The 26,748-nt window shown below is 40.6% G+C and overlaps 1 protein-coding gene across 1 annotated transcript in view; it reads right to left on the minus strand.

Moving 5' to 3' along the window:
* Positions 1 to 26,748, minus strand: part of INADL (InaD-like (Drosophila)) — a 179,326-nt gene that overhangs the window by 125,616 nt on the left and 26,962 nt on the right. The window contains exons 13-18 of the mRNA XM_014939237.1: positions 25,344 to 25,400; positions 23,850 to 23,984; positions 20,309 to 20,473; positions 18,484 to 18,612; positions 3,848 to 4,057; positions 2,843 to 2,956 (exon numbers count right to left, since the gene is read on the minus strand). Coding sequence (XP_014794723.1) covers positions 2,843 to 2,956; positions 3,848 to 4,057; positions 18,484 to 18,612; positions 20,309 to 20,473; positions 23,850 to 23,984; positions 25,344 to 25,400 — 810 coding nt within the window. The remainder of the gene's footprint in view (positions 1 to 2,842; positions 2,957 to 3,847; positions 4,058 to 18,483; positions 18,613 to 20,308; positions 20,474 to 23,849; positions 23,985 to 25,343; positions 25,401 to 26,748) is intronic.

Here is a 26,748-nt window from a genome sequence, read left to right on the forward strand (position 1 = left end):
TGTAATACTATGTTTTATGTTAGGCCCATATTAAAAGTACATCCTGAATTTTAAAGGGAACATCTTCTACCTTGTGCATTTTCTAAAAGAAAATATACTCTCTGACTTATGATTTTGAGACCAAAAGTAGACATTGCATTTTTTTCTTTCAATATAAAGAAATTCAAGTTCCACAGCTTAGATATTGCTGCAGCCATTCAGAATAATCAATCTGGACTGAAGGAAGGGAATGAGAATTATTAAATAACACAAAAAGCCCTACAGGCGAAAGTATATATAAATGCAGCTAAAGTACCTCTGAGCAGTCTTATCTGCTGTGGCTTTATGAATGCGTGTACATTTCCTATAATATCATCAGCTAAATAAAAAACAGCCTGAGTTTGCTTATGCAAAAGTATCAGCAACAAAAAATAAAAAAAAACCAAACCAAAAAGCCCCACCCAAAACAAAAGCCACACTCAATTGTGCCTTCCTTAGGTATTCCACACAACATTTTAACCTGAGGGAGAGGGGAAATGGATGACCCACATCCTTAAAAAACCAAAACCAAACCAAACCAGGACATAACTGACTGCTCATTATCTAATACCCTTACTGTTTTAAAGAGAAGAGTGCTCAACTTTTCTACTGAATTCAACACACAGAACAACAAACCGAAAACACAAACAACAAAATCAAAAGAAAAGGTATTAAAACCCACTCTGAAAGATCTCACTCAACAGTTCTTTTTCTGGGATTTGTCACATGCCTCCCCACATTTCTCCTAAACCCTATGAGGTGCTCATGGAGCAAGTCTGCACAGGGGTCTCTGAAATTTTACGTCTTGCCCTGCTACCACAAAGCTTGTCACGTTCAGAAAGCTTTCCTCTCTTCAGGCCATGAAGGACGTGTGCCCAAACCCCACCCTCAAGGCAATAAAACCCCAAACACCGAAACCAAACTACAGATTCAGGGGTTCTCAATCAAGATGTTTTTCTTTCTGCTTCCCCTCCTTCCCAGACTCCCCAAGGTACTTCACTATTTCTGACCTCAAGTCAGAAATGGGTTGTTAGGTTTGTACAAATGCAAAAATAAAAAAAAAAAAACCACCCGATGCTGCCAAAATGTTCGCACGGTTCAAGTGAGAGGCAGGAGAGAAAACGAGAGACAGGCAAGAGCATAAGGAAACAATGCAATAATTCTAGCTGGCATGAAAGCAGAACATTAGCAATCCAGAAATTAGCACATTTTTCATAAAGCATTAAATACTCCTTTAATCTATTTGACCTGTGTACCTCAATCTCAAAAAACACCCAGTCTGAAGAGATTCTAATTCTCTCCATCTTTACTTCACTGCGTTTCCCTTCACTTCTGCAGCATCATTCTCCAAACCCTTCTGGAAGAGGCACCAACACTTCAGGGCTGTATAAAACACTTGACTTTAGCTCAGAACCACCCGGCAATTTGTACTATCATCTCCGGATCCAGCGCTTGGGTGTGTAATAATCAGAGAGTGCTGCACTGCAGCAGCGGCCGCTACCAACGGCGTAGGGAATACTGCAAACATGACAGTAAAGTCTACTGTTGTAGCATATAAAAATCTTCAAGTTCCTTTATTTATTTATTTAAATTCAGCTTTGTCAGCACTACGCTAGTGCCTAAGAGCGGAAGCCGTCATGACACACCACTCTTGGCTCTTACACGAGCAGGTAAGATAATAAATGGATGGAAATTTTACACTATTGCTCTAAGCTACTGTCACTGCTTTCCTACATAAGGTAAAAACCAAACTACAAGCAAATACCTCTCTGTGTATTTTGTACTAATTGATCATTCCAGTTTCTCTATTCAGCAGGACTTTAAGACAAAATAATTTCCTCAAAAGTACTTAATAACGTGAATTTTATTTAGGAAGCAGAGAAACGATCTGAGCTGGCAGAGGACTAATTGCTCTGCCAGGAACCCTTCCCATGCACCTGGAAAACAACAAACTCCATTCTACATCATGAAAATCAGTAAATACAATGTCAAAGCTAATTGCTACACAGTTTACCTACGTCTACCCCCACAATATTGCTCCTTTTGATAGTTCTAATATACAACTACAGCATAAAGGATAATTTTGTATCCAGATACAGGTAGGCATGTTTAACAACAAGAAAATATAGAATTAATTTTTATTACTGTGTTGCAGTTCCGGATGATCCTTTATGTATTGTCTTTTCTGCTCTAGAAAGAACGCATTTGCCAACATTACTTTACAAAAATTTTGCAAAGCACTTGAGAACAGATGAAAATTCAAAAATATCCAAATCTCTCACTCTACCCAGGTTGGTATTGCAATAGTATTGCCTATTACCCTGGTATCTGAGTTTCAACTTGTAGTGCCTCTTCCTCCCACAATAAAGAGAATTATTTCTCAGAAAATAAGAAAGAGGAGAATTGAGGAAGAGAGCAAAGAAATCACTCGGGACCACATAGAAAGTCCGTGAGGAAGAACAGATTTCAAACTTGCCTTCTACACTAGATGCTTCCACACCTTACTTTCTTCGCAAAGCTGAACCAACCACTTACGACTACTAATAACGGAGCATTCCTGCTTCATATCCAAGGAAACCCAAGGTATTTTAATGACAGTAAATTCGATAAGGCAGTCTGGGAACTGCATTGGTAAGTGCTATGCATGTGCTTACTGTTCACAGTACAATTAGTATACAATAGCTGTTAGAGTCTTTTTCAGAGAGAATCCAGCCTAAATTCTATCTGATACTTAAGTCTTACCTGAAAGAAATACTATTTTTTTTTTTACTTTGAAACATCATTTCCTGTCTGAACAAGCTGAACAAAAAGAGTAACCAAATACCTGTGGTGCTTCAAGTATTATTGAGAAATTGTCTATTGGTTCTGGAGACCCAGGGCTGGGTTTTATGTTGTTGGAATCCACATTGTGCATGGTCTCCTCCTCTTTGCTTTCTCCCTAAGAAAGGCAATCAAAATGATGAGTCAGGAAAACAAAAAAAATCCCACCTTTTTCAATAAACTAAAATAGAGTCGGAGAACCAGCCATTGGAAAAGAGATGGGAAAAAGTTACAGATTCATAAAAAAGTCATAAATGGAGGAGATAAAGACAACAGCTTTTATTCTTTTAAGATATCGGTGCAGATATAGTAAAAAATAAAGAGATGTGTAGGAAAGAAAGACAAATGCGAGGATAGGAACAAAGCAATATCACTTTTTAGAAAAGGAAAGAACATATTTAAACAGCCTTCCTACATTCCTATTCCGCCACTCCTCTACCAGTTTGAATTACAAGCACTTTCTATTAGATGGTGCTTTACTTTAATTAATTTTGCCTCTGTGCCCTTGATGAACAATACTGCAGTGTTCTCAATTAAACCACTGTCTGTTCCAAAGCCCTGATTCTAGAAAAAGGAAATTCTACTTGAACTTACAGTCTTGACTTCAAACAGATTAAGTTTCTTTGATGTCAGTGGAGCTCAAGCAAGCAGCTAAGCAGTGTCTTAGAGGGAAATGCACCTCGGCACATATTTAACCGATTTGCTGAGTTACTTGAACCACGTTACACCTCTGCATAGGGCCAGCGCGCATAGGTTTGCCCAGACATGTCTTCTCATTCCACGTGGATGTTCTTTCAGGAGAAACTTGAGACCAATGGTTTTCCAAGTCAGACCTTTCTGACATTGAGCTGCCCATTTACCAGAATTTCTGGACACGTTGAGGTGTATGCATGGCTACTTAGCTGCTTTCCACATGCTTCTAACCCTGAATTCCGCCGCCCTCCCCAAACACAACACAGCCTACCCATGTATAAAATCAAATAGGAAAAAGTTAAAAATCGGTCCTTACCACCAAAGGTTTGCAGATCCCAAGAGAAACGGTACCTGGGGGCACAGATTTCAGCACCTCCACTGCCTCTGCCAAAGTGGCACTGTCCAAAGATGTCTCATTGACAAACACCAAGCGGTCGCCCGGTAAAAGCTCGCCCCCGCGTTCGGCCACTCCGCCTGCCACCAAAGAGCTGATCACAATGGCTGTCCTTGTTGGATCCAAGGGATCCTGAAAAAAAGAAGTTAAAAAAAAAAAAGAAAAAAAAAAGAGAAAAAAGAAAAGAAAAATTAAAAAAAAAGTCAAAGTCCCCCGAAAGATGGCACATTCACCATCCAGAACTGAAGCTTGCTGAGACATTCAAAAGGACTGTCTACTAATACTGCCAAGGCTTACAGCTTATAAAAGGAAAGATTTGCAGTAGGAAGATAGTCTGCCACTTGCCTAATCCATTAAGAAATGTTAAGATCTGCAAGCTGCCTGATACCCTGGGCTTGCCCTCTTCTTCGATACACAGAAACAGCCGGGCCGACCTGCAAATAGAACACGGACGCTGGCTCTTTTCCACCAGCCTCCATCCAGCTCTTACGTGCTAATGTTACATAAAATAACCCTCCTGCAGGCCCTTCAGGAGCTTCGTAGAAGCAAAACTGATGTTACAAGAAATCACTGCAAGATTAGAAATTGAATTAAAAAATATTATGAAATTAAAAATCAAAACATTCAAGAAATAGCAGTAGACATTTGCTATATTACTGCAGTGGCTCCTGCTTTGTCAAATCTGCGTGACTACTTATAAAAGACATTTTCTCCATCCATGAAGTTTCCAAAACAGAGAACACAGGGGACAGCAACAAAAGAGTAACTAACATTATTACTGAAGACAAGGAACGCTGTAGTGCTGTATACAGAGGAATGTGAAGTAGAAAATATTATACACATTGGAGAGGCTATTAAACTGATGCAAAGAGATTCACTTCATTTAATATTTTTTCCAGTATTAGCCTTGTGTTGTGTCATGTACCATTTCTATCGTGCATTCAGCCATTTAAAAAAATCATCCTTGATCCAATGAAATGATTGTAAGTTATTATATAGTGGCAGAAAGACACACAAAACAAATTTATGGGGGGGTTTTCTGTTTTCATTTTTATTTTTTTAAGATTAGAATTAGCTTTTCACCCCCTTGCCAAGGGCTCATAAAGTTCAGAAATGTTCTTTTGTATGCACTGGGTCTTCAAATGCATAATCATGGACTATTTTTCCCCCAGGACTCGCACCTTATTCAGGGCATGGGAGGGATTTAAAAAAAAAAAAAAGAAAGGGTAAAATTCAAATCACAAAGACCACCATGAATTCAGCACCCCAGTGTTAATTTGAAAACAGGAATGCTTTTTTAACTCTTTATTTTTATATAACTATACATTGCTTTCCAGAGGGAACATGTTTTTTTAAGGTATGTGCAAACACATGAGGCAATGAATGTAATATCTGTAAACGGCTGAAATTAGAGACCTGAAATCAGAGTCCAGCAGGAAGAGCCGTGCCGGAGCTGAATTCAAGTAAATACATATTACTAATAACTCTCTCCTGTTCTACTGCTTAATCCTGCCATTTTATAATCTTCCCAAGCACCAGGGAAGTTTGGGAAGATTGAAGAGGCTTCCTTGTGAGCACCACGTCTTGATAATCGAGCCCAGTGACCTCCCTCTGCTGCTGAACCCCTGCCAATATGTGCGGGATGTCCCACCGCTCCTGCCCAGACCTGCCTCACACACGCCGAGGATCTAAAGGATTCCAAAACATGGGGGGAAAAAAAAAAAAAAAGAAAAAAAAAAAGAGGGTTTGCCTTTCATATGTTGAATTTTGAAAATGCAAAGCTACTGTTGCCCTCTGTGTAGGGAGCCAGCCCTGCCTGCCCTTGCCCGACCATCCCCGGGAGAGCTGACCACAGAACAACCCCTCCACACAGGCTCTTGAGATGGTTTTCTTTTGAGGGTTTGCTCCAATGCAAAATAAAAATAACCTTTTGGACTTGTTTGCAAAATCAGGATGCTGTTGAGCCAGCCGTTTTCCAGCAAGGAAAAACATCTTTGTGTTCACATCTTCGCTAATAGAACCAAACCAGCAAGTTTTCCTCTTGTGGGCTCATCTTGCCATGGCAAGCAGGGTTTATGCTGGTTCCCTAAATGGGTGAATGCTCTCTCAGCAAAACTACACCTTTGCTGACACAACAGCTTTTATAATATGACTGTTGCTGGTTTAGCTCTATTGATAAAAAAAGGAAGAAAACAAAACCGGCATTCATCCTTACCTGTGCAGATAAGCTGAGAAAAAATTGGGAGTGAATGACTGGCCCAGTAATTATGGCACTGGGAATTCCCACATGGGAATGTGGGAGAACCACATTCAAATCCCTGCTCTGTCTGATCCAAAGCTGGCCTTTTTTGGGTTCCAGATCAGAACCACTTAAGCAGGACACGGGAATCTCACTGTTAGCTTCTTCTAGGCAGATATTCAAGGTCAGTGGCCTAAATACCACATTTCTGATGAGAAACAGTCCTGTTTCAACTAAAGTTTTCACTGAAATAAAAAAAATTCAGCTTCAATAAATCATCATGATTTGGTAAGAGATTATTTAGCCAAAGAGGTGTTCCAACCAGGATTAATCATAGAATCATAGCATGGTTTGGGTTGGAAGGGACCTCAAAGATCATCCAGTTCCAACCCCCTGCCCTGGGCAGGGACACCTCCCACCAGACCAGGTTGCTCAAAGCCCCATCCAACCTGGCCTTGAACCCTTCCAGGGATGGGGCAGCCACAACTTCCCTGGGCAACCTGTTCCAGTGTCTCACCACCCTCAGAGTAAAAAATTTCTTCCTGAGATCTAATCTGAATCTTTTTTCTTCCAATTTAAAACTGTTTCCCCTTGTCCTATCATTACCCTTCCTGGCAAAGAGTCCCTCCCCAGCTCTTCTATAGGCACCCTTCAGATATCGAAAGGCCGCTATAAGGTCTCCCCGGAGCCTTCTCTTCTCCAGGCTGAAAACAAAGAGTTCCTGCAAACATACAGAGTTCCTCTGCAGCCAAGTTTTGAGAAGATCACTGTTATCTTTGCTGCTTCGCAACACGCGTGAGCGCAACCGCTTCACAAAGGGCAGCAGCAGAAATCCTCTTAAAAAAGAGGGGCCCATATCAAAACCCGTCGATCAGGCAAATGCAAAACAGGGGTTATAATCACACTGCTGTTTTCAAGCAGAGGGAGCTATTGCACAGGAAGAGAAGAGCAATAAAAGCTACACAGTGCTGGGGGCTGAGCCGGTAACACCAGCAGCGCTGTAACCCCCCCCGGGGTTTGGTACCAGCCACTGGGAATCTGCTTGGGAAGATGCAGACCCACGGAATTTCAAGGTGTAATCATTAATATCTATTCCTCTAGAACACAACGCGAGGGTGACTGTGACTGTGGACTGCACCCCGCTTTTCTGATCAAAACAAAAGGAACAATGTTTTGAAACCTTTGCCTTCCGATTTACGCTCAAACCCAAATGCACCCTAAAGAAAAACCCCCTCTAAAATGAGAGCAAACACCAGATTCACATTCACATCTTGTAAACAGCGAGTGCAGCCGGACTGCACGGGCTGCTGCCTTGTTTTTAAAAGCAAGCGGTGCCAGCAGCAGGCTGAAAACCAGATTCTTACCTTCTCTACTAACTGCAAAAGGCAACTTCATCCCCAAACTGCCCTGATGGACTCCGGGGCCACCTCCACGTGAACTGACCGGTCAGAGCCATTGGAGGCTGCTGAACAGCACTAACTGCGTCTGCACACCTACCCCAAGGCTCTTAATTCATTTTACTTGGCTCACATTAAGGCAGATAATAGTGATTTTTAGCCACTAGCAGTCAGGGCCAGATTTCAGTCTCTCCTTTAAAGTGAAAGGCTCCTTTAGTTGGATGGAGTTTAGAGGTTGGGAAGAAACTCCCTCCCCAAACCCAGTGCTGAGATGCTGCTGTAACGGTGCTCGGCTGGAATGCAGAAGTGACTCAACTTCAAAAGTTCAAGAAATTATGACATGATTTTGCACCACAGGAGAGGGAGCGGGCACAGGGCAGCCCCATGTGATTGGGTCACCTTAACATGGGCATGAAATGGGCTTGGTACTTCTAAAGAGGAACTTTTAACTTCAGTTTACTGAAGGATTCCTTTACACAAATGAATCATTTATGAACAATGAGGAAAGAAATCAGACTGCAAAGTAAGGCTATCAGGAGACAAACCCCATTACCTCACCAGCACGGACACAAATTCTTTTTTTAAAAAAAAGAATAACATGTACAAAAGTCTGCCACTTGTATAAATGATGAAAGTTGACCATTGCCATGCAGCAGCAGCAGCCCAGGATGGTGGCCTCCAGGTAACCCTCTGAGGAACCAGTATGTTGTAGCTGTTGTCTTTCCCTTTGTGCTCGAGCCAGCCATGGAGTATATGAACTTGTTTAAAATAGTCACAATTTATTCATACTTAGCACGCCATATATTTAACTACGTTGAACCGTAGGTTTTCCCTTCCCCCCTCTACTGCTCCTCATCAAAATCCGCGAATGTTTCCTGGAGTCCAGGTGTCAAATTTTTCTTCTTATTTTCAGAGCCTCATTTGTTCTGGATTCATTTAGCAGCGCAAAGAGTCAGGCAGGGGCCACTGCAGTTGCCGCCTCTGGGATCCCTGGATTCAGAGCAGCACCAAGTCTCTTAAAAACCTGAGCTCTGCTCAAATGTTAAGAGTCCCAGGAGCAGGACGTTAACAGAGTCCTGCGTGCAACGCTGCCGGAGCGCGTAACTTTATCGGGGCTTCAATGAGGGATTGGAGCTCGCCACGGGCACCGAAGGCTCACCCTCCGTGAGCTATCAGGGGTCCTTAGGAAGCAAATCTGGAAACCCAACCAACACCAGCTTACCTCTGGCCATCACACTGGAAAATTAAAATGATAACAACCGACTGATTTTCTCCATCCTTAGCAAAACGTGAGGTTTCTGCAGCAGCCAAGAGAGGGCACTCCAGGCCAGCCCAGCTCCCGCAGGCTTTCCATGCTGGGACCAGTCCATCCCCATCTGCCCGGCCCCGGGCACCAGCATGAGCCCCGGGCTTTGAGCAGAGGATGAGGAGCAGCCTCCCCTCTGCAGCTCTAACTCCATCCCATGGAAGCCGCTACCACGTTTTCTGGGGTTTTGTTTGTGTTTTCCTTTTCTAAAGGCTCAGATGAAAATGTAAGACAAAGCAGCGGGTGACTGACATTTACTGTGCAAAGTCACTCTCACTTAGTTACAGGCTATATTAGTTTTGGCATCACTTAAGATCTAAATTCAGCTAGCCTGACTTCCTAGAATATTTTAGCTTTCTTCAAGCAACAAACTGCCTGCTGCCACAAAAACACTCCTCTGAAAACACACATCAAAAATAGCATGGCAAAGGATCCCAAAAGAAACAGTTTGAAACTTTTTTTCCTCTACCAATTTTGATTTATCTGAACAATTTTACAAGTGCCAATTTGTATACTGCAGGTTTTTGCAAGAGAGCCAAAACAAACACATGTTAGAGCTCAGAGGTCAGAGCAACCCAGCTTCATTACATTTTGCATGGGACCACTTCCAGGTCTAACATACATATCCATATTTAAAACTCTTCAGTTTGCAAGTGAATAAGATACCAGACTGAAAGACTGAAACACAACACTGTAACATACTGTACAAGGAACATACACTCCTCAACAATAGAAAGGACCAAATGCATTTTATGTTCCTCTTACTATTAGGTAGAACAAAGGCAGAACTGCGCATGAAGTCATTTACCTGTATGTTCAGTATTGTGAAATTATACAAAATATTCATCCATGCTCTAACTCTGTGAAGTGCCACTTGGTCCCTTTGCAGAGCCACCCTCCACATACGCACCAGCAATGCCCACGGGACGCAAGAATCAAAAATGCTACACAACCTGCCACCTTTTCAAAGTTGGTCCCTGCAGAAGGGGAAGAGACAAAGAGTCAGCTGTGAGTGAGGTCCAATTTCCTCCTTAAGGTGGCCTCCATTTAGAACTGAGACTCCAGATCCAAACCTTCCCTTCATTCACTCCAATGTATTTACAGGAGTTGGCCACAGGAACTGCCAAAGGTACTCTACAGCCTGAAAAAACATCCCTGAGAAAGCACTCAGCTATTTTTTTGTTAGATCCACTGCATGGGCAATCAGACTGAAATGCAAAGTGTTTAAGACTTGTTTCTGCCTCTTCCCCTCGTATTAGATGGCTGTCAGCAGGACTACTTGGGAAGAAGGCTACACAATGCACAACCTCTGGCTGTACCAAAGAAATAAAGTACAGGATGATGTGCTGAAGTAATACAAACTTAAATACAGAGCAGTATTCAAGGAGGAACGCTGAACTTTTCTGTGATCTAAGGCAAAGCACTGGAAATAAAACATAAGTATTTATTGATCTGCAGTGAGGGAATAAAGCAATGAATTTCAGAAGCTCTAGTGTGCAGCCAGCATTAATCAAAACTTCTGTTGTGGGAAATGCCAGCAAAGAAAAAGGAATTCACAGAGAAAGAAAAAAAATCAAAAATCAACAACAACCAAAACATACAGAGCCCCACCCAGAGGAGGAGCACGAAGAGCAAAATAAGAGTAGGTGGCACAATGGGTTTCCCACACCAGGGAAACCATCCCACCATCATCTGCCATCTGAAATCATATCAGTCTTCTATGGTGAGAGGGAACAGGGTGGCCACCAGCAATTACTCAGCCCCGCGTCGCTCTGGCAGACCTGGAGAGGTCTATACAGTCAGTGTTCATCTGCTGTGGAAGAGGGATCCGCAGCAGATAGTTGGGACGAAAGTGCCTCCCAGGAATGATCAAAAGAAAAAGATTTTACACACTACTGCTATTCTCAAATGGAAAAAGATCAAAGATAGGCACCGCCTCTGGTAGTTTTGAAAGTGCCACTGTGCAGTGGACTCAGGTGTGTGTCACTATCTTTTAATTTATCAAACTTCTCAGTCAACCCAAGGTTTCATCCGCCTTTCATATTTGCTCTCAACAGAGCTACAGTCACAGGGATTACATTCATTAGACTCTCTTAATATCTTATACTTTCAGACTTTCCAGCTCCAGAAAAAACACACTGAATGCTGACTACAGGGAAAAGCCACAGAGATAAGAAAAAAAAAACCCCACCCTGAACTCATAAGGAAATGGAGGAAAGCCACTGTGTGATGAGATAAAGAAGGGATAGTGATGTGTGGGAATAAAGAAAAAAGTACCAACGACCCAGGGGAAAAATTATAAATGGTATCACCTAAATAACCTACAGTCAGTGGTTCTAATGCACATTCTGGGTTTAGCAGCTTTCACCTGTGGAAGTGCAGTTTGTGTTTTCAAACAAACCAGACCTCTCTGCACAGGGAACCTGCACCATAAACAGCAAACACACGAATGACAGAAAGTTTTGCTACAGAAAAAGCTGCAAAAGAAAAGTAGGGAGATAGGACAGGCCGTTTTTTTGCAACAAGGATCTGCAAACAGTGACTTGGCCCAAAGAAGACTTGCAGCAGTATGGATGGTGAGGAAGACAGAAGGGCAGGCTAAAAGTTTGCTGAGAATTTTACGGCTACTGCAAAATGCAGTGAAAACACACAGAAAAAACTCTGAGTGCCCACTACTATTAGGATTTGGGGAGCAGCATCTTCCAGAAGGGCAAGGTTTTAAGCAAACAGAATACCTCATAACTTCAATGAGCTTTCAGAATTCTTCACGCTTATCCATCAGCACCTCAAATCTCATCAGTTTGGAGAAACAGATTCAGAGTTGTCTGGGTTGAGCTTTTACATGCCCATTGCTCCACCGTCTCCACGTGCTCACGGAAAGACTAATGCAGCTTTTAGATAAGCAGCACTCGGTTGCACAGTTTCCTCTCCTCTCCTCTCCATTATCTTACCCTCGCTGAGATTTGCCAAGTGTTTAACAGAAAAAATCTAGCTACAGATTTGTCCCTTTAAATTCTCGCCTTCTCTTGCAGGCAGAAGACATCTGTGGAATAATAATGAATTTCTTTGGTTTGGGGTTTTTTGTTTTTATTAAAAGCTATTCTTCCTAGCAGGAAATGAAAAAGAACAACCAGATTGGTAGAATTTGGGGGAATAGGGAAAACATTTCTAAAGGTTAATAATAATACTGCTTAGTATTTATTTCAAGGATATGCAACAAACCAAAGAAAAACAGATGTTCTCAGTAACGCTCCAGTTTCTCTGCAAACTCAGGTATTGTCCAGAGCTGCTGTAGCTCACAAAAGACAGGAGGGCTGTCCCTAGGATGTGCCACTCACTCTGTACATGAGGTTCCATCTTAAATTCTCACGTAGAGTCGGCTGATGACCCCTGCCAAGCCCAGCGCCAGGACATACCCGAGCCCTAACTCAACTTCCTGCATCCAAGTTCTCCAGCTCCTCTACCTCAGCAAGCTATTCCTGTGCATCCGTCTGTACCTCATGCTGAGATACACAGTCCCTTTGATTTCTTATTAAAGTGGTTTCTGATCTCCCAGTGCTTTTAGTACCGAGGTTTTGGAAACCACTAATCGCGAACACCCTAGAAACTTGACCGGGAATGTGCTCAGTTGCATTCACCAGCTCTTCAGTCCTGAAAAATAGTATTTAAGCTAAACTCCAAGTGAATTTTTCAAAAAGCTACATTGAATTCAATTCATGACACACTATTAAGAATTATTTTACCAATGAAGCAGCTTAATATGATTTAAAGGATGCAGAACTTTCCCATAGGGGGAGAGAAGCAAATCCTCCGTGAGATGAGTACCAACACAGTTGGTACTGAGGCTTACACAACTTTGATGTTAATGAATGTGGATGGGTTGTAGAGATGGGAGAAAAGCTGCCTTTATCAGTTTTCCCAGTACCAAGCTGATAGCCATTGTAAAACTGCTTTTTAATACAGCTGTGCAGCTTTTGCCAGTAAGCCACAGGTTTCCAATCACATGATCAGGTGAAAATGTGCTTAACAAGGACATGAATATGCTCCTTTGTTCATAACAAACTTATCACAAGACAGACAAAGCTCAAATTATCACAAGAGGGCAAACGTTTAGCCAGCAACATGTCAAAGCATTCCAGCCTGCATCTCACTATTCAACAGTCCAAAAAAAGAAAAAAAATAATAATATAATCTAGTTGAATACCACCTTCTACAAATAAGAAGTCGGTTTGCTTTTTTGTAACTCTACATCTGGAGCCTGTTTGTTTGGGGCATAAAGAAAAGAGGAAAGATATTTGGAGACACTTAAATTGCTTCACTTCCTGCCATGAATGACTATGCAGTGATTTTGTTATAAAAAAGAAAACCATTGTTTCTCATGCTCCCTGAGAGAAGGACAAACCATAACCTGCTGAATGTGCAGCACAAAAAAAAAAGACTTTAGTTCAACAGTAAGAAAAAGAAATGGTGAATGATAATGAAGATAAGTCCATCCCGGGCTGCATCAAAAGAATCGTGGCCAACAGATCAAGGGAGGTGATGCTGCCGCTCTACTCTGCTCTGGTGGGACCCCACCTGGAGTACTGTGTCCAGCTTTGGAGTCCTCGACACAGGAAGGACACGGACCTGTTGGAACAGGTCCAACAGACGGCCATGAAAATTATCAGAGGCTGGAGCACCTCTCCTATGAAGACAGGCTAAGAGAGCTGGGGTTGTTCAGCCTGGAAAAGAGAAGGCTTTTAAGGGCTTTCCAGTACCTGAAGGGGGCTCCAGGAGAGATGGGGAGGGACTCTTGATCAGGGAGTAGAGTGATAGGGTGAGGGGGAATGGTCTTAAATCGAAACAGTGGCGATTTACGTTAGATTTGAGAAAGAGCTTCTTTCCTGTGAGGGTGGTGAGAGCCTGGCCCAGGTTGCCCAGAGAAGCTGTGACTGCCCCATCCCTGGAGGGGTTCAAGGCCAGGCTGGATGGGGCTTTGAGCAACCTGGTCTGGTGGGAGGTGTCCCTGCCCAGGGCAGGGGGGTTGTAACTCGATGACCTTTATGGTCCCTTCCAACCCAATCCACCCTATGATTCTATAAGAAGGCAGTTGTGGGGTCCCTATTGCTAAATGACAGTAAAAACCCCTTAGGTGCTGGCCCAGGCTCACCAAGGCAGGGACACTCCATGCTGTTCCAGGTCTGGCCCACATGAAGCTCATACAGTGCTGATGTGCCTGTCACTGCTCCCACGGATGGGCAGGTATTTGCACCCATGTGGGTACAGACCACTTGGAGGAGGTGAGCCCAGAAGCTCCTAGAGCCCCAGAGGTCTATAGGGCAGTTGGGTACTATGCAAAACTAGCTGGGCACCAGGGACTTACCTTTCAATCACAGACAGAGAGAAACAGCATCTCACAGGCATTCCTAAGAGCTATGGAAACTGTCAACCCTCTCTATTCCAACCCTCACCCCCTCCAGTTTCACGCACTTTAAAACAGCTGCTTTAAAATACTGAGTTCAAAGCACAGTAAATTAAGCTCCACATAAAGTCCATTCAGCTTTTTGTTTAATTTGATAAAAGCTCATCAGACCATTCGAGTTACCTTCTGGTCAATACCGCCTCAAGAAATCTGCAATTCAGCTACCTGTGGTTTTTCCAATATTTCTGTAAAACATTACTGACAGGCTCCGTTGGTCTGCACGCACCAGGTCTTTGCTAAACACTATTTCAGGGCCACCCAAAGTACTTTTTATATTATTGTGATCTTTTTTCTCTCTCTCTCTCAAAATCTTCATCTTGTGTGACTTTTCTTTGCTCTCACTCTAACCCCCTGGGATTACCATCATTTTTATACAGCATTTCTCCTCTCTTTTAACCTGATGACATACTATGCCCTCTTCCATTTTCATTTCTCTCCAAGAAAAAGGATTGGTCTCAATAAGAATGGCCTAGCTCTTGACTTGCTGGCTAGGAGGTTTAGCTTTGGGCTAGAAAGTTACTACTAAGCAAGATATTTTCATGTCTATTGACACAGAACAATAAATTCACTTACTGTAGCCTCTTGCATCACAGATGATCCCAAAGCACCCTACAAACAGTGTACTGGGTCCCTCATTCACCATCAAAACATACTTGCCGCTAACTGTGCCAGCAACACTACATAAAAGTTAGTTAAGAGGTGAAAAAGAGAGCAATTTCTCCAAGTGAAATTACAAGGAAATTAAGGGAGGTAGAGTATATTACTTCATGGTGAAGTTGGCCACGAGACCGAACAGCACACCTTTTTAATGGCCAAAAAGGGGGCAGGGTCCCTGTTCAAGATAGAATCAGGCAAGGCTGCTCCTCAGGTTCCTGCTGAGCACGATGTGGTATCAGCTGTAGGAAGCCTCCCGGCACCACAGCCACCTCTCCTCCTCCATCCTTCTCATCCAAGCATGAGCAAGAAAAAGCAATGCCCAGCCTAAGAGCTTTGACAAGATCCCAACACGCTGGTGACAACAGAAAAAATACACAGAAGATTTCATTTTAAGACATCTTCGATGTTTCTTATTTAAATAAGTCATCACCCAGGGAGAGAAAAAGAAAAAAGCCCGTGAAACTGATCATTTCAAGAATGCACAGGATCAGCCTCCCCATCCACCTGCCCTCTCGCCGAGTATTGACCTTGCCAGCAAAGCAGCAGCCTCAAAGATTTCAGATTTTCTACCACATAATTACAAATTATGACATTCAGCAAAGGGAAAAAAGATAATTTTTATATATAGTGATCATGTGAAGCTGAACAGTATATAAATCCAGCCCTGTTACATCAATAAGGGTGAGTCCACCCTATTGCCCTAATGGTACCTTAAAGTTTTCAGAGCATGTGTGCAGTTCCTCCAAGAGGACCTAATTAGAGAAAGAAAACTCTGTTTTAAACAGTTAAATCCCTAAAGACAGACAAAAGAAAACACAAGACAAAGTAGAAATACTATTGATTATGCATAATTGGTATAATTAATTTGTAATTAGTTCATTAAAATATATAGGCATTGGAATTATGCTTGTACATTTCTGGGAATATCCTGCAAGTCACTTGGGATATGCTTATCATTTATTTGATAGATGAAACATTATTAGAAAGACAGCCCATTAAAAATTAATATACCAGAGTAATAATTTCTCGATCTCAGCATTCAGTTTTCTACGTACTCAGATTCCCATTCTGCCTCATGAAGAGTTTTTATTAATATTGTTTTTCGGAGCGTGTCTTGGGAAGTGCAGCTTTTTAGACAACTGAGGCACAATATTGTTTACGCCAAGTAAGTAGTTAGTTTGGAGAAAACAAGGAGACATATCCCACCAATATATACCATGAGAGTATTCAGCACCACGTCTAATTCTACAATCAAAATTAAGATGGAAAGGCAAAAAGCCTCATGCTCCAAAACAAATACCAAACATGGATGAAGGCAGCAGGAAGAAACTTCCACAGTACTGTAAGCAGCCCGGTCCCCGTTCTGCCGTTCTCCCCAGTTCTGGGTTTGAAGGGACCTTAAAGACCATCGAGTTCCAACCCCCTGCCCTGGGCAGGGACCCCTCCCACCAGCCCAGGTTGCTCCAAGCCCCCTCCAACCTGGCCTTGAACCCCTCCAGGGATGGGGCAGCCACAGCTTCTCTGGGCAACCTGGGCCAGTGCATATTCCTACTGATCTTTCTGAAGTCCTATAGATATTTCTATAGTGCCATTCCAACCAAAAGCTACAGAAATCATTGGATCTGAAAAACCCAGAATACCGTCACATCACCTCCAAGGTGGGTACATAAGAACAAAGTCTCCTTAAACTTCTGTGATGGGTAGAGTCAGTCTGTCTAAGTGTAACTCTGAGCATCATATCTATGCTTTCTGCTCAGAATCATCCCTTTAAAAAGTATTTTCCTCCCCACCCTGTCTCCACCAACAGTAGTGGCAGCATAGAAGGTTGGTCCCTCACTGATGCACCTCATTTAGATCCATGAAGGTAGGCCATGGAATTCTCATCATCATTTAAAAACAAAACAAACCCTCATATGATTACTCAAAATGAGCAAAATGAACAGTGGATACCTAGAGCAAATAGTGTCATTTGCTATTATAAGGCTTGAATTTTTTCTTGCAAAACAAAGAGTAGGTGTCTAAAAAATCCCCAACTTTCATTTTTTAAAGAACGGTAAAATTGCAAAAAGAAATGCAGAAAACAAAGCTGGGTCTGCAGGTCCTTTAAGCCACAATTAAACACTTCACTGTAATTTTGTGCTTCTCAGCAAATCTGCTCTAAGAATTCTGAACAGCCTCCCAGGAACCACATACTTTTTTTTTTTCCCCGCCTCCAATCTAGCATGGACAATTATTTATTTTCTTTGCCCTGCACTCAAGAATGTGATGGATGTATTTACATAAACACACACACACAATCACAGATATCTCCATATAAAAATTAATCTGCAGATGATGAAAAGTGTAAAAGATCTAAGAGGCAAATCCCAAACAAAAGAGCATACTTTATACATAAATATCTTGAAATTATAAAGATCTGAGATTAAGTGGTTTACCACTCATTTAGAATTGATTAGAATGTATTTAAATTTAGCTGAAAGTACCACAACATTGCTCATGTATTTGCATCTGCGAATAAGTAAATAAAAAGCCTGTTATTAAAGCCTTCATTAATTCTGATTATATGAGAACTTAAAAGCAAATCTGTGTATTACTGCTCTGTAAAGACTCCTTAGCAACTCTACAGTAAAGCTGGCACCGCAACACAACATGTGTCAGCGAAAATGACTAACAGGATCTATTTTCAGTAATCTTAAATCACACTGGTAAAATATAGAATTAATGGTTTTGCATAATGCTTCAAATATTTTTTTATTCTAATTCATTCCCAATTCATGCCTTATTGTATCAAAAAAGAGTGAATTTTATATCACTTGACATTTATGCACAACAGTTGAACACATTTTATTAAACTACAATGTTTAGGCAGTATTCAGATATGATGTGTATATTATTATGAAGAGTGATCCAGCTATTTTATTTCCTTATAAATATCATGGGTAGAAGTTTAAAAATGTATCGTGTTGACTAGAAACATGAAGAACCTTTCATTCTGACTACAGATTTTGAGAGTTTCTATATATTTAATTGAAGCCAATCTTTTTGAAAGGAACCATTAATTTTAGTAGAATTAAATTAAAGACTTTTCTGTTAATTACTATAGAGTTTAACAATTAAGATTATAATTTGGTACATAGGAAACGACGTTGCAATACCTATGAAAGTTTGCTTGCCACTCTCAGAGTTGAAAAGTCATTCCAAGTTAAAACAAAATAAAACAAAAACCAGCCTCCCCCCAACGTTTAGCCATTAAACTCAGAGTTATGAGGTGGAGTTTGATTAAAGATTTTGTACTTTATCACATCGATAATCAGGCCAGTTTAGAACAAGCTCTACTTTATAGAGTTGGCATCAAAATAAATTACTTTTCCCTACACAGGAAAAGTGTAGGCCAAGTCGATTTCCCAGGAATCAACACCACAAAACATTTTAAGGCACCACACAAAATAATAGATTTTAAAAGGGATTTTTAGTATTTAGTTATACAGAAAAGTATACCTGATAGTCCAAGATGCTGAATCCTAACCCATTTTTGTCTTTCTTCAGTTCAATAACCTTCACATCAGGAGACCATAACGCTAATTCCCCTTCTTCCTCCTCAGGATTAATGTCTTCCTCGGGTTTCACCTGAGAAATAAAAGCTCTAGTTCAAATGCTGTTCTTTCAGTTCTTGACAAACACTATTCCTTTAATATTTTGGTTTCCAATGGCTCATACATGCCTTAACATATGATCTTTTATGGAATTACAACTTCATTGAACATTATGCACCCAGTTTTCCCCATCTTGGTGCCTTGGATACTCCCTTGGGACAATGCCGACACGTTTTGAGCATCAGAGCCCAACCTGGCATACAAACAAATACCCATGCATTAGTCAAATTAGTTGTTATAATATTACTAACCTGTTACATGTTGATGAACTTCAACTGTCCCATTAGACGCATAAAGGAAAAATAAATATCTTAGCATAAAAGATTTAACCACAGACAGCTGATAGAAAGACCAGACCATCAGGCACATCTGATACTTGTGGCATTAAATAGGCAAACAAAAGATTGTTACACTGTAACTATACAAATAGTATCTAATTTGAAAAAGCAGTTTCTTTCACTATTTTTGAGTTCTCAGGTATAAAAGAAAAAGGTATAGTTACCCAATTTTGTTGGTTAAGGACAGCTTCATAAATACATCTTCCAAAAAGGCACCTTTTGTTGTATAACTTAAATGAGTGTTTTAACATTATTGCTATTTTAACAATATAATCTTTACAAAATATCAATGTATGATGTTCCAAGAAAAATGTTAAAGTCTTGTACCATTAACTCCATGCTGATTTTAACTTTATTTCCTTGGACAAATATGCCTATTACAGAGTACTCTCGTGAGGCAAAAGGAAGCAGTTTTTCTTCCATGCACTCTTTCTTGATACTTTTGACAAAAGAAAGCAGAAATATTGTGAGATAAGGAGAAAGCAACCCCTGTTCACTCAGTACCACTTTTTGGCAAAGGCATGCAACTGACTGGATGCACGTGGAAAATGTTTGGTAAAATGCAACATCAAAAAACACAGCAGAACAAGTTCTATTGCAACAGAAAGGACCATTTACAGAAAGGCACAATATTGTACACCTTATTCTTCCATGAAACATCCATATTTCTTGTTTATCCCTCCACCTTAGAGGAAATTATATCAGAAAATATTTTAAAAGACAAGAAGTCCTAGTGTCAATACTTTTTTGAACTAGGAACAACCATTACAAGTGCCAAGCTTTAGTTTGAGACTTTAAAGCTTCTGCAATGGAAAGAAATGTGCATTTTCATTTTTTTCCAGTTCCATAAAAACCTACTCAGAACATGGAAGTAATCAGCTAATGGTGGCAAGGATGTGATTTAGTATAATTCAGAACTCTCACTCACCTATTAAGTGCAGGAATGATGAATGGGATGTACACAGCACGCAATACCTGCCTCGTATTTATAGTACGATGAAGGTTCTCATGGATATGAGAACACTTGTATAAACTGTATTAAAAGTACCAGCGTTGCAAACATGAACTATCTCTCACTGAAACACCAGCTGTCCCTTACGAGCCCAAAGTGAACAGCAAAGGCAGCTTTATATGACAATTTAATACAAAACCTCCTCATATAACTATATATTTTAGGAAACGTTATTTGAGATTGAAAAGCGGTCTGGACCAAACAGCGAAAGGAAAACAGAAACACGGTCTTTGGAAAGCTAAATCACTTTCTCAGAAATATATAGACTTTTTCCAAAAGTTATTGTCCTTTTACACAAGTGACTGACGTGAGAAGCCTACCTTTTGTTCTGGAGGGGAAGCTCCCACGGTGGGTTCATCCACAAGAGACTCGCTGCCGTCATCAAAGAGCCGCCGACAGCAAACCAGGGTGAACGGGGGCGGCACCTCTTTGAGAAAAGTGACGGCCTCGCGGCGGGATTTTCCGTAGAGCTGGACTCCATTTACCTACACAGAAGGGGAAACATACACTCACATCAAGATAGTTAATAGGATCTCACCCTTTTTATTATTTTTTTGGCATGTACGTCTTTCCCCAGCTGAATATGAAAGTCTAATTTCACCTGGGGATTCTGGCAAAGCTTACGTAGTTTTATTAACATATTTTTTCTGAAGTACACATGCATTACAGGAATACTTAAACTTCATCTGCAAGATCTTGTGACTACTGACTGCTACATCATCTCTTCAGCTTCCTCTAACTTGTTTTCTGCTCACTACTTTTCCCAGCCTAAATCATTCTTAGCGTTGCTATTTCATTCTCACCTGCTTCTTTGTTGGAGATTTTTTTCAGCATTAGCTTTACATGTTTGAATTTTAAAAGATAAAAATTTAATTTTCCAAAATGTTTTAAGAACACACAGATGTTGAGTTCTAATCAAACACTTGAAGTCAGAACTAGCACAACTTCATCACTTGTTTCAAAGGTAACAAAACTGTTGAAACTAAAATAGGTCCTACAGAAAACATGCAAGAATGTTTATATAGTAACAAAGACAACAATTACAGTAAGCGATTAATCAGAAAACCCTGACAAGGGTCAAAGCTTACCATCCCATAAGCTTTAGATCCCAAGTGACAACAGAAGACCCTAAGGGCCATTGTTAATGGATGTTTTGAACCACAGACTTAAAAAAAAGAAGATATATAGGGAGATAGATAAATAGATAGTCAGACAGATAGATAATAATGATACTTAAAAAAATGGGATACTACAGTTGTACTTCCTCAAGAAAATAAAATTACAGTGATAGATATTTTATAACCTGCAATATCATGAGTGTACATCTGTTTGCAACGTAGCAGTACCCTAAATCCGAGGAAAGCAGAACATCAGTAGGTGTCATAGGTATGACCATCATCTACGCTGATGAGCAGCACAGCCCCAAAGGAGCAGGGGTTTAACCCGATCGATGCTACAGAGTCAATCCTGACACCTCTTGTGTTTCTGGGATTTCCTCCAGGATACCTCAAGTCTGCTCTCATCACCAAATGTCCAAAGCCGCTGAATGGCAACCACTGGTTTAGGAATGGAGCACACACCATCCAAGTCCATGCCACAGCATGAGCCAAAGCACAGGAAGTGGGGATAATTGAAGATTCTCTTTGATACTTCACTCCATACCCAAACTGCAACACTAATGTAGATGAACCCACCTTTGATCCTAGAAGATATAACACGTAACTATCCAACATCCATGTCCATACCTCTGTACGTGTGTTCTTGAGGCAGAGCCTCACCATATACCTCCCAGATCATCTTGTTCTTTAGGAGGGACTCAACCTTGTACGAGACTGGACAGCAATTGCACCTTAGCCACCATTTTCTCCTTCATCACCTCTATTTTCTCCCTCTTTTTCCAGCATAAATATAGTTTATGCTGCTGGGAAACACAGAGTTCCTCCCACACTATAACCCAGCCAAGGAGAAAAATTCAGAGTGGTGTAACTGGCCTCCAACGTGGTAAGACAAACTGCTCTGGGGTTGGTTTTTTCTGTAAGAATTACAGCAACTGCTGAGCTATCAGGCTAATCCATTAGTTAATTATTTAAGCAGAAGGATCTACGCGTAAGGATTTTTTAATGCATTGAGAGCGGCAGCGTGGTGGAAAGTTACCAGCACTTCTCAGCGCGCTGTGATTGATGGAGAAGAGCTACCACCCGCTCCTGAGCAGACTTGGGGACTCCCATTTCTCCTGTTGTGGCTGCCAGAAATCAGCCTCTACACACACGAGGTGCCCGACACCCCATCCATTCACCAGCCCGCTCAGGTTAGTTGTGCCATCAAATAGGAGGCAGTGAAATTCTTTAACAAAACTAGAAGGACACAAGGAAGCAATTTATTCCTTAAAAAAGAACACAATGAAATTAGCTAAGATTAGAAGGGGAAATAAAATACCATGCTTTCTATCATAATTCAAACACATCATTAAAAATAATCAACATCCAACCTCACTATATATTAAAAAAAATTCCTCGCTGATCACATTTTAATCCCAACTGTATCAGGCCCAGGTAGAGCTGCTTGTTTGGGGAATGGGGCTGTCACTTTTTCCATTGCAAACCCCTACTTAAGGGGATTTATAACTTGGCTGCAAAAACATACTCTGGGCTAAACCTGGCATATATAGCTTTAGCCCTGGAGCACATTTTTATTTTGTTGGGGTTTTTTTTCCAGCTACAGAGTAGAAGAAAAATTTACGCTCACTAGTTCTGGACATATCTGAGAACTTAATTGCAAGTACACAGTAATAAGTAAAACTGTTAAATATATACAATTAAAGTTTCCTAAGTTAATCTTCAGCACTGCATTATTGCTGTTCGTATACATTTTTTTGTTTAGTGGCCAAAGAATTTAAATAACACTTCCAGCATTCCATTAATCCCTTCCTTCAGGAATCAAGATTTCCTCCATTAAGTAATAAGTGAAGAAAATGTTTTAGGTCTTAGTGATATCAATATGAATTTTTGATGTTAAAGGGTGAACAACAAGTAAAAGCAAGAGCACTATACACCTAACAAATTAATCTTTCAGAAGGCCTAATTCAACTCCCACTGATGTCAATTAAATGTTCTTTGCATCCACTAAAAAAGGTTCAAATTCAAAATATTCCACAAAGAGCAGGTATTCAACAGGAAATTAACGTCTTTTCACTTGCAGGCTGAGAAACTGACAGATATACATAAATACACATTGACAAATAAGTATTATTTAAATACTATCAAAAAATATTTTTCCTGAGCAAGTAAGTCTGGTCTGATTCTGCTGATTTCAAAGCTGCCCCAATACTTCTTTATACATATTTAAACAAACTGATGTACTAGCTTATAAACACAAATGTCTTTCAACACTCAACAAGCAAGCTATAATGCGTAACAGGAACCACTATTCCTGAGACTGTTGTAAATTTTTTAGGAGTGACAAATATTAAGAAAGATTATCCACCACAAAAGCTAATGCCAAATTGCTCAAAAGACTGAGCTAAAGGACCACACATACAAATACATTCAACACAAATATTATCTCTGCCCTTATAACTCTTGATACTCATGTTAAAACATTTCAGAAAAAAAACAAACCACGAAGTCACTAAGAGGTCACAAGAATTTGACATTTTGTCCATAAAGAAGGAATGAAACAGTGAAGAAAATATATGTGACTTCCCAAGCACTGCTCTAACTGGTTCCACAACCAACTCTTGAACACTACTATCGCACACGCAGCAGCCAAACTATAATTTAATACAAGCACTTTTAAGAAGGTTAAGCAGACAGGAAATACATCAGTTCTCATTTTTTGGGGAGAGGTTGTTTTATTTTTTACCTCCAGAAGTTCATCCTCCAGTTGCAGAAGACCAAGTGTTGCAGCTGGACCATCTGAAGCAATTGATGATATATAATGATGTCCATCAAAGGTGTCAAGCTCAACTCCTAATCTCAAAGTGTGGATGGGTGATAGCTGCCAAAAGATAAATACAGCTGAAAATGTATATATATCCTTATCTACCACAATATAAACACTTTTAGGACTCAGTAGCTCACCAAATTACACTAAGCACACAGTAAGATGATTAAGTCTTTATACTGACATCATCTGCATCACAGCACAAGTGTCCATAATTTCTCTGTATAAATTGTTTGCACAAATAAAACCAACCAAGCTGCCCTTTGGGGGAAAAGGCAATTTGAACTGTATTCTTAAATATTGAAAAATATTGAAAAAAAAATGCAGAGAAAAGTACCAGCTAAAGTCTATCCTACCCAAAAGGTGAGTTCTCAACAAAACTGAAAATAATTCCACAATCACCATAAAAACTCATCACAAGACCAGCTGTCTTGCTCCTTTGGGACCTATGCTACTTAGAGGTAGGAAATATATCCACGAAGAGTCCTCTACAAATAGCTAATAATAAATCGTTGTTTCTGCAAGGTGAAATCACTGATTTTAGCCTTTTCCCAGTGGGCCTCCTTAATTTGGAATTTCTCTCTAGGGAGCCTCCAACCATTAGTGTCTCAGGTCTGCTAATAATATGAAGAGTAGCATAAAACTGAAACACTACCCAGACAAGAGAGCAGAAATCACGGCAACTCAGGGAGAAGAGATGATCAGCAGTATCTGCACCTTCAGTTTGGCCATTTTCTGGCCTTTTATTACTTAAGTTGAAACACTGACAGTCCTTCTGGTTTCCCAATTAATTCTGGATATCCAAGTACAAGAAGAAATCCATGGATCCTTGACATTCCCTCACACCCATGTCTGATCATGAGTTTATGGCACTGAGACACCCCCACGAGAATTTAAATGCTTCACCTCCACAAACTACTTTTGCCCAACATTAACATCCAGATCTTGAAAATATCTTGAAAGTCTGAAATTAATTTCAGCTCCAACCATTTTGATTAAATGGACCTCCCTCTCCCTAAGCCAGGATCACTCTGTTAAACTACTCTGCATGGCAGTAACCTTGCACACCAGTTTCAACCTCTGCTCCCTCCCAGAGTGTCTTTCAACAACTGAATTTAAATGCAATTAAGTACTCCACAATTTGAGGCTTTTATGCATGGTTTGGGGTGAGGTTGGGGTTTTTTTTTGTTTGAGGAGGTATGCGTGTTAAAAGGTTCATTCGCCTGTGCTACAAGAAGGATTGGACCAGACCAGAAGATATGCAGAATTTTGGCAGCCTTTTTTTTTGGAAAAGTAAGATAGAGCCACAAAGCCACTACGCTTCTGAAACACATAAATCTGGACTTGTGTCATGCTTTACTGGGATTATTCTGCCAACACATACCATGAAGGAAACCATCATATAAGTCATACCTTTGAGTACTTCTGGAGCTCCAAATCATCTGTAAAGGGCATATCCACATTCACAACCTAAAAATTGCACATCATTACTTTTTTTTTAATAGCAGGACAATAAACACTTTACCACAATGATGAATTCTGGCAAAAAAACCTGATGAGCAAAATAAACTGTACTTAAACAAAGTCACACTGATGCAAAATAATTTTAAACAAATGTTAGAAAAATCTTTCAGACACAGAACATTTACAACGAGGCATGTGGTGATTATGCACTATTAGCAGACTCCAATATTATCCTATTCCCGAAGCCCGAGTGCCAATTTTAGTCAAGTTCAGTAATCCTGTATAAGCACAAAATGCCATTATGTTTGACACAAATACCCAAACTGACTTGCCAATCAGAATTTGAAAAGTAGGATAGCTTAAGTTCTTACTTCAGGCTAGAGTACAGCCATCTAACATCTAGACTAAACCACCGTCTTCTGCAGCGTGTTTCTACCATGGCTTGAAATACATGAGTTTAATTACCAAATACGAATGCAAAGTGGATTATTTAAAACAGTGACAAGAAATCCCTTCAGTGTATCTTCATTTTTTTTATATTAATAAAATAACTATGTAAACCACCAGCTTTGTTGTCATGTTCATCCTTAACATACTTATCTGTAACATTAGAAGGTTATTTCATCTGATTTTAAATGTAATAAGATGACAACTGTGGTGATCTATGGGCCAGGGTTGGAGTTTGGGACACTGAGGTTGATTACGTTTGGCAGGGTTGCTACACTCATTAGATTTGGAAAATACATAGCCTTGCAGGAAATTAGAAATTTCTATCTATGAAACAATACTAAGCCTCAGCTTTTTCTTTTGGCTTTATTATAAACAGGGCTTCCAGCAGCTTGTTTTCCAGAACCTGGGGTACTTGTCCCCGACAGACAGAATCCATTTCACGTCCATTCGGTTGTAACTAAATGAATCCATGAGTGATAACTCCTCAGCTTGGCTGCTCACGCTTCGGTACCCAGCAACAAACACCAGGCGGTCGTACATCCCTGTATGGATTCCAGGGCCTCCTATTTCAGTAGGATCTCAGCTCCTTCCATTGGTACCACAAAGGATCAGCAGCACCGAAGCCATGAGTGACACCAAACCTTCTCCGCTATTTCCTCCAAAGAGTAACACTTCTGAGAGACTACTTAAAGGTTTAGGTACCTTCAGGGTGACTTTCTGGGGGCTGACTGTAGGAGTGAGGACAGCATGAAACAGGGACTGCACTATTGTGCTGAAATCGAACTCAACGTTGTTATTGAGGGCAGCCAAGCAAGACTGGAGGTGGGTACAGAAGACAAGAACTGGAAGAACTGAAAAATGACTTTCAAAATGGGATGCCACAACAGTCTCCTTCTATTATTTA

This window comes from Calidris pugnax, unplaced genomic scaffold (genome assembly GCF_001431845.1).
Source record: "Calidris pugnax isolate Ruff unplaced genomic scaffold, ASM143184v1 scaffold18, whole genome shotgun sequence".
NCBI lineage: Eukaryota > Metazoa > Chordata > Aves > Charadriiformes > Scolopacidae > Calidris > Calidris pugnax.